This window comes from Nannospalax galili, unplaced genomic scaffold, assembly GCF_000622305.1.
Source record: "Nannospalax galili isolate Female #2095 unplaced genomic scaffold, S.galili_v1.0 scaffold538, whole genome shotgun sequence".
In the NCBI taxonomy this organism is placed as follows: Eukaryota; Metazoa; Chordata; class Mammalia; order Rodentia; family Spalacidae; genus Nannospalax; species Nannospalax galili.
The window spans coordinates 4,131,998-4,140,365 of NW_008343842.1; the positions used below are offsets into that span (position 1 = coordinate 4,131,998).

Here is an 8,368-nt window from a genome sequence, read left to right on the forward strand (position 1 = left end):
AAAAACCCTGTAAAAAAAAAAAAAAAAAAAAAAAAAAAAAAAAGAGTGGTACTCTCAGCTTCTCAGCTGGATGTGGTGGCCCACCCCTTTAATGATAGTACTTGGGAGGCAGAGGAAGGCAGATCTCTCTGAGCTCCAGGCCAGCCTCGTATACATAGTGAGACACTGTCACAAAATAACCGAACAAACAAAAAACTGGCACTCTCTAGATGTTTTCCTACTAGCAATGAGGAAACTCAAACCCCTGCATAACACATGTGGGTGACTGTGCCACTGAGTACCGCTCTTGCCCAGCCCCCACCCCCAGACTTGTATATAAAGTAACCACAGCTCTGCTACCTTGTTTTCTTTCCAACAATACAAATGTACACCGACTCCAAAATTAAGCAAGAGAGCTTCCATCCAGCAAAACCATACTTGAAACAACATTGTAAGAAGTTCTTGGGCTAGTGAGATGGCTCAGTAGGTACAGGCACTTGCCATCAAGATTGATGACCTGAGTCTGAGTCCTAGGAACCCACACGAGAGGAGAGAACCAACTCCTAAAAGTTGCCCTCTGACCCCACATGCATGCCACCATGGCATGTATACACACATACCCCACACAAATAAATGTAAAAAAAACACAAAAACTAAAGAAGTCAGAAGTGGTGGCATACGCCTTTAATCCCAAAAGAGGCAGGAGGATCTTTGTGAGATCGAGGCCAGCCTGCTCTACATAGTAAGTTCCAGTTGGGGCTACAGGGAGACCCTGACTCGAAAAAAAAAAAAAAAAATTAAAAAATTAAATTCTTGCCGGGCATGGTGGCGCACACCTTTAATCCCAGCACTTGAGAGGCAGAGGCAGGCAGATCTCTGTGAGTTCAAGGCCAGCCTGGTCTACATAGTGAGTTCCAGACCAGCTGGGGCTATAGGGAGACCCTGTCTCAAAAAGATAAAAAAACAAACAAACAAAAAAATTAAGTTCTTTAAAAATTGATTTTGACATAGATCAGCAGCAGAAGGCTTGCCTAGGATATACAAGGCCCTGGATTCAATATTGCCCTAGTATCTAAGAATGTTTAAGATAGTTTAGTGAAAGGTCCAAACAAAAATGTTACCCTCGGGGACAGCTGTCTGTATTTGTATGGCATTTGTTTGCTTGAGGGTTTTTGTTTTGTTTGCCTTTGTGTTCTTTAGACCAGGAACTTTTATCAGGCAAATCCACAGGGTTCCTTCTCCAGGGCTACCCTTCTATAATTCTTACGTAGTCAGAATTTCCTCTTCCTTAGAAGTAAAAACCATCTGGAGCTGAACAGAGAACCATGGCAATAGACTGGTTGTACTAATTAATTTTTTTTTCTGATGACAGGGTCTCACTCTGTAGCTGAGGCTGGCCCAGAACTCACTATGTAGCCCAGGCTGGTCTTATACTCTCCTGCCTTAGCTTCCTGAGTCCTAGATTACAGGTATGTGCCATCCCACCCAGCTCACTAAACCTGTCTTTAAAAAAACAGATGGCTCAGTGGTTAAGAGCACTGGCTGCTCTTGCAGAGGAGCCAGTTTCAATTACCAGCATCTACACGAAGACTAACAACTGTCAGTAAGTCCAGTTCCAGGGAATCCATGCCCTCTTCTGACCTCTGCAGGCATTAAACAACATGAGTGCACTTACATATATGCAGGCATTACACTCATACACATAAAATAAAAAATAATAAAATAAAATATATTAAAAAAAAAAAAAAGAAGTTGGGGGGCATGGCTGGAGAGATGGCTCAGCAGTTAAGAGAGCACTGGCCATTCTTGAAGAGGACCCAGGTTCGGTTCCCAGCTCTTGCAGAGGACCTGGGTTTGGTTTCCAGGCCAGTTGGGGATACAGGGAGACCTTATCTTTAAAAAAACAAAAATTTTAATTTAATTAATTAATTAATTTAGATTAAGAAGTCTGAATTCAGCCGGGCATGGTAGCACATGCCTTTAATCCCAGCCCAAAAAAAAAAAAAAAAGTTGGATTTTTATGGGATTGAGGCCAGCAGGGTCTGCATAGAGAGTTTTCCACCAGCCTGGGCTATGAGTATACTGCTTGCACATGTAAAAATGCACCCATGCATCTCACGTAATACCTTCAGAAGTCTGAAGAGGGTGTTGGATTCCCCTGGAACTACAGTTACAGATGGTTGTTAGCTGCCATGTGGGTATAGGAATCAAACCTGGGTCCTCTGTAAGAGCAGCCAGTGCTCTTAACCACTGAGCCATCTTCCCAGCGCCAACTTTTTTTTTTTTTTTTTTGTCTTTTTGAAGCAGGGTCTCCCTGCAGCCCCAGCTGTCCTGGAACTCACTATGTAGACCAGGCTGGCCTTGAACTCACAGAGATCCGCCTGCCTCTGCCTCCCAAGTGCTGGGACTACAGGAGTGTGCCACCATGCCTGGCATAGTAACCTTTCTTAAAGACAATTACTTGTCAAGTCTTCTGATATCTGGGAAAACTTGTTATGGTACACAAAATATGGTCCATTTTCCCAAAGTTTTCATTCTTCATTTCTTATTTTTGTATCTTAGGAAATTCCTGTCTCTTCTGAGTTTTTTTCTTGTTTTCATTTTTTCACAAGATGACAGAGTAAAAATGAACTTGAAGCTGTATCTGCTACTTTCCATAGATTTTCAGAATTCTCCATAGGTCTGCCTAGCTATAGATTACCCTCACCTGTGACAAGTCCCCTTCACAACCACCGTCTGACTTGAGCCCAGGAATGTGCTCACTTCCCTTTCCCTCACACAAACCAGCTTGCAGCTCAGAACTCAATTTACAGTTGATCATTTTTTAATGTGTGTGTGTGTGTCTACATGGACCTAAATATACTGCATGCATGTCTTTCCCCAAGGAGGCCAGAGGAGGGTCTTGGAGCCTTTTGAACTGAAGTTACAAGAAGTTGTGATGATCCACCATGTGGGGCTGGGAACTGAACCCAGGTCATCCACCAGAGCAGCCAGTACTCTTAACCACTGAGCCAGCTCTCCAGCCCTGCAACTTACAGTTTTAGGCTATTATGAAACAGGTTTCTTTTCACATTTCCTTTTCTCTCATCTTTTGGTCTTTTAACCCAAATCTTACTGCATTCTGACACAGAACTTGTTTTCCTGGAAATTGGTAGTTTCACTGTAACCCTAAACACAGCCAACTCCCTACTGCTTGAGAATTTGAATGTCTGCTATGTGTTTGGGACTAAAATCACCTGAAGTTAAAAAGTTTAACCCTGCCTGGTCTACATAGTGAGTTCCAGGCCAGCTGGGGCTACAGGGAGACCCTGTCTCAAAAAGACCAAAAAAAAAAACAAAAAAAAAACCAGTTTAACCCTGTGTCTTGCCCCTAGTCTGAAGCTATGGACTGAAGGTACACCTCCGTGAGACAGAGAATGAGTCCACACAGCACAAGCACAGTCCACCCAAGGCAGATCTGGACAGCACTGGACGTGTCAGAGAGTAACAGAAATCCTATTTGCATCACTTTGGATAGAAAATTAAAATACTAGGCAGAAGCAGGAGGATCTCTGTGAGTTCAAGGCCAGCCTGGTCTACATAGTGAGTTCCAGGACAGGACAGCTGGGGCTACAGGGAGACCCTGTCTCAAAAGGACAAAAAAAAAAAAAAAAATTACTAACAAGTTACAGTGAACATGGTAATCATTTCCTTGTGGCTAAACCTCAGGGTCAACAGCACTAAGATACAGTACAAGGATGACCTGGGCCTACTCAGGTGTGTAGAGTCATGAGTCTCCACGTCGAAAGTCTCAAATGACTAGAAGTGGGGTGGGTAAGGTTTGATAACTACCCTTTGTCAGTCTGTCACACAAACGTACTGCACTACTGTGTAAACTCTATAAGGGAACAGAGCACATGGCACAAAGGGCATGTTCTGACACAGCACCACCAATATGTTAGAGCTGAGATAAATTTCACTGTGCAGCTAGCAATCATTTGGCCTGGCACAAAGCAGGCAATGGGTAAAACTGTGAAGGGATGGCATTCATATGTCTGGCTTTCCCTTACGTACTGTTTCTAATTTGCCATGGCTTGAAGGAAAGACCACCAGGCAGGAAAGAACACTTGAAATGTGTCTGAGCTGGCAGTGGTACACACCTGTAATTACAGGTAACGTGGAGACCGAAGAAGTCCAAGGTCTGCCTTGGTTACATAGCCAAGGTCAAAGCCAGCCTGGTCTACGTGAGACCCTGTCTCCAAAATAATGAATCAACTTAAAATAAAATAAATATATCATAGCTGGGGATATGCCTCAGTGATTAAGAGCCTTTGCTGTTCTTGCAGAGGATCTGGGTTCAGTTCCCAGCACCCATGTGGCAGCTCACAACTACCTGTAACTCTGGTTCCAAGGGATCCAATGCCCACTTGTGGTCTCCATAGGAACCCAGCATGCATTTTGGTACCTGGACATGCAAACAATCATACACATAAAAGTAAACAAATCTTTAAAAAAAGGCAATGAAAACATGAAGCATATCTGACACAGCAATCTGCACTTGGCAGGTGAGCACGGCAAACTGTGAGGAACTGGGGACGGCTCACAGTGCGCACCCAGGAAGAGTCAGGAGCTATAGTGCCTAAGTTCACTGCACAAATTCCCAAGGCAGCATCTACTCAACAGGTAATGTTATCTTCACCTTACAGAAAGTGGGGCTCAAAGTGGTTAACTTCTGCCAAGTCACGCAGCCAAGCAGTGGTGAGCAGACTGAATCCAGAACAAGTGGTCACCAGCCAGAGCTCTTCACAGCAGCCAGTAGACAGACAACACTTGAGTTGGGATGGCATTACATGTTCTTCTCTAGTAGCTGTCTTCCTGACTGACTTTCCGATCAGATATACTCTCAGCAGATGAGGATTACTATATGAAAACGTTACAGTACAAACCAAACAGATGAACTGTGAAAGGGAAGCCAGGATGTTGGAGATGAGAACTACTATATATTGTAGGTGGTACACTCCCAAGAAGAGCTGGAGAGATCTGTGTTACATCTGAACCAGCCTGGTTAAGATCTCTCAAAGGGTCTGTAAGATGAGAGAAGGGATGCAAGGAGAGAAGGCGTTTGTTTTCTATTTTGGGTTCTTTGGTTTTAGGGGATTTTTATTTTTTGTTTTGTTTGGTCTTTTTGAGACAGGGTCTCCCGTAGCCCCAGCTGTCCTGGAACTCCCTATGTAGATCAGGTTGGCCTTGACCTCACAGAGATCCGCCTGCCTCCTGAGTGCTGGGACTACAGGGGTGCGCCACCACGCCTGGCTGGAAAAGGCGGCCTTTTGTAACTTCAGAATACACACACAGGGCTGGGAGATGGCTCAGTTGATAGAGTGCCTGTCCTACAAGCACAAAGACCTGAATTCAATCCCAGAACGGAGGGAACTGGAGGGAGCCTGGGAAGTCTTCTCCAAAAAAATGAAAGTAGCCAGCACCTAAGGAACACCCAAGGTTGACCTCTGACCTCCACATGCACTGGCACACATACACACAAAAAGCATACGAAACCTTTGTGGAAGGAGGAGGGTTATAAATACATGAACAAACACACATGAGGTTTGCAACATCTATAATCTACTGTGACAGGACTAATAAGATCCTTGCACACAGGCCAGGTACAAGGCTAGTTTTGTTTTGTTTTTATTATTTTTATTTTATATGTGCCTGCGTATTTCGGATTCCCCTGGAACTGGAGTTAAGGATGGTTCCTAGCCGCCATGTCGGTGCTGGGAATCAAACCACTGAAACATCTCTCCAGCCCGCAAAGCTATTCTTTCATGGCTCAATAAAAACTTAGGATTCTTGGCAAGAGGACGAGGCTGGGTTCAGAGGGGATTCACCTCTACCATTTCCAAACCTACAAAGAGAGGACATGCTGACCTAGTGGTTATTTAAATACATGGCCTCAACCTCTTTCAGTAGGCTTAACCAGAGTCATTCCTAATTAATGACACATCTAGCGTGAAGATCCTCCCTGCCCCTAGGAGTCACAGGAGTGGGAGACTGGAGGCTTGAAGGCATCTGTAGCCTCTTCTAGACAGAGGAGCCAGTCAGGAGTCGTCAGCTCTGACTCTAGGGAAGGGAGACACTCTATTATTCTAAGGCAGAAACTGGAAACATGAGCAGGAAGCCCAAAGTAAAACTACCGTGCTCACTAGACCTCATAGCCTTGGTTAACTACAAGGCAGCCAGATGTCAAGTCACATTTCATGGTCTCTGCGTCAACACCAGTAAGGACTTGGCCTGTGCTTGAGGGGTTGTCCCTTCTACAGGATGGGGCTGGGGGTGAAGGGACTCCTGGCAAATCTCCAAATGCTCGACCATCAATGCAGCAGAAGGACTTCCTTGACCTTTCAGACATCAGAACCAGACGCCACAGGAATCCAGGTGGTACAAGAGAAGGAAAAAGTGCATCCAGTGTTTACTGGCTGAGCAGCTGTGAGTCAGGCTCCAGGCGCTACTATATGGGCTGAGAATCTAACCAAGAAAGAGGTTGATCTGACCAGCAGACCCGCACATCTCCATTCTCTGCCTAAGGTGCCCAAACTACTCCGGGGTCCAAACAGAAAGTTCTCCCAGTAGCCCACAAGCACCAACAAAGTCTTTCTCCCTTCTGTGTCTCTGACTGAGGAGGTCACCTAGAACATTCCCACTCTGACTTACCAAACCCTCACAGCTGTCAAAGTCAGCCTGTGACCCCCTCCTCCTGGAGGTCCTGACCTCCAACCCACTTCAAAGTTACTTCTGTACTCTAAACTACCAATCACTACATAGTGAGGACCACTGCCAATTTGTTTAGAAATTGATTATCTCCTGGAAAGATGGCTCAGTTGGTAAAATGCTTGCAGATCAAGCATGAGAACCTGAGTTTGATTCCCAGCACCCACGTCTAAAAAAGAAAAAAAAAAGTCAACATGGCTGTGTGTATTACCACCCCAGCACTGGGAAAGCAGAGATGGGGATCCCTAGGGCTTGCTGCCCAGGCAGCCTAGCTTAATCAGCCAGCTCCACATTCAGTGAGAGTCCCTGTCCCAAAACATAAAGTGAGGAAGACACCCACCCAATGTGAACGTCTAGTCTCCACATGCACACACAAAAAAAATATCACCTAATCTGTATTTATTCAATAAATCTTGAGCACCTACTATGAGTTAGTGTGGTTCTGGGACAGAAGAAATAGCCACCAGAACTGGAGTTTTCTTCCCCAAAGGAAGCTCCTGGGGAGGGTTCTTTTACTGCTTTTAAAATCCTTCTTAAAAAGCCCAGAGCAGTGGCACACAACACTAATCCTAGCACTGGGAGGCAGAGGCAGGCAGACAGATCCCTGTGAGATGGAGGCTGGCATGGTATACATAAGTGATTTCCAAGTCAGCTGGCTACAGGAAAGCCCTTTCTCAGGAACCCTCCCCCCCCAAAAAAAAAACTTCCTGCGAAGATGTGGGTTGTACTCAGTACTTAATACCTATTTATTAGAGCCTTGTACTTCTTTGGTCCAAACTCTCTCAAATTGAAGTTACATAGACTAATGGGGAACAAAAGCTAACGAAGGCATTTTTTCAATGAACTTCCACTTCCTAAAAACCTCAGAAGAACAAGGAAGGAAAAGAAAACAGGCCACGGAAGCGCACACTGACACAGCACCTCCAAACGCCCTCCTAAGCCACGAAGAATGATCTTTCCCCCAAGCCCTGAAGCTTCACACTCAGTGCTTAACGTAAAGTCTAAAGCGCTTCAATGTGTTAAGTTTCTGAACCTCTTCTTTTTAATGAGCAAGTCCTCGGCTGAACTGTGCACAGCCGCTTCAGAAGCCTCCACCGAGGCTGCCTACCAGGAGACCACCCTAAGCTGGAAGCACAAGACGAGCTCCAAGACCAACCCCTCCAGAAGAATCCACAGCTGAAGGAGCAATTTTCACTATCATCAAAAGCCGGGTCCAGGCGGAACGCTCCAAGTTCCCGAGATCAACAGGATCTCCAGGGAGCCGCGCGCCGCACGAGGTGTGCAGAGTCTGCGGCAGGAGAGGGGTCTCGGGTAGTGCCAGCTTCCGAGGGGGCTTTTGTGATGAACGACAAGCTGGCACCACGGCGGGCGAGGGTGCAGCCGGGTGCGCCATGCGGCGCATCTGCCACCTGAGCAGCACCCCCAACCCCGGTCCTTCGCAGTCGGGTGCCAGACACCAGGAGCCCGAGCCCGGCCCCTGCCCCGCGACGCGCCCCTGGAGCCCCTACCTCCCCCGGACCAGGGTCTACAGGCTACCGCCGGCCCCGCGCACTCACCTCAGCAGACTGGAAAGGGGGTGGCTGGAGGAGCCCAGGCCGCCGCCGCCCCCCGAGCCGCCGCCGCCGCCGCCGCCGCCGCCGCC

At 46.6% G+C, this 8,368-nt stretch overlaps 1 protein-coding gene across 12 annotated transcripts in view; it reads right to left on the reverse strand.

Moving 5' to 3' along the window:
- Positions 1-8,368, reverse strand: part of Anks1a (ankyrin repeat and sterile alpha motif domain containing 1A) — a 185,550-nt gene that overhangs the window by 176,587 nt on the left and 595 nt on the right. For 6 of the 12 annotated variants that reach the window (XM_029566907.1, XM_008840118.3, XM_008840114.3 and 3 more), the window contains exon 1: positions 8,283-8,355. The exons of 1 other annotated variant lie outside the window; for it this stretch is intronic. Coding sequence is in view for 5 of the 11 variants with exons in the window: in XM_029566911.1 (XP_029422771.1) it covers positions 8,283-8,368 (86 nt within the window). In the remaining 6 variants the exon portion in view is untranslated. Of the gene's footprint in view, positions 1-8,282 lie in introns of all 12 variants that reach the window. 5 more of the 12 variants (XM_029566910.1, XM_008840112.3, XM_029566909.1 and 2 more) reach the window with 2 other exon arrangements.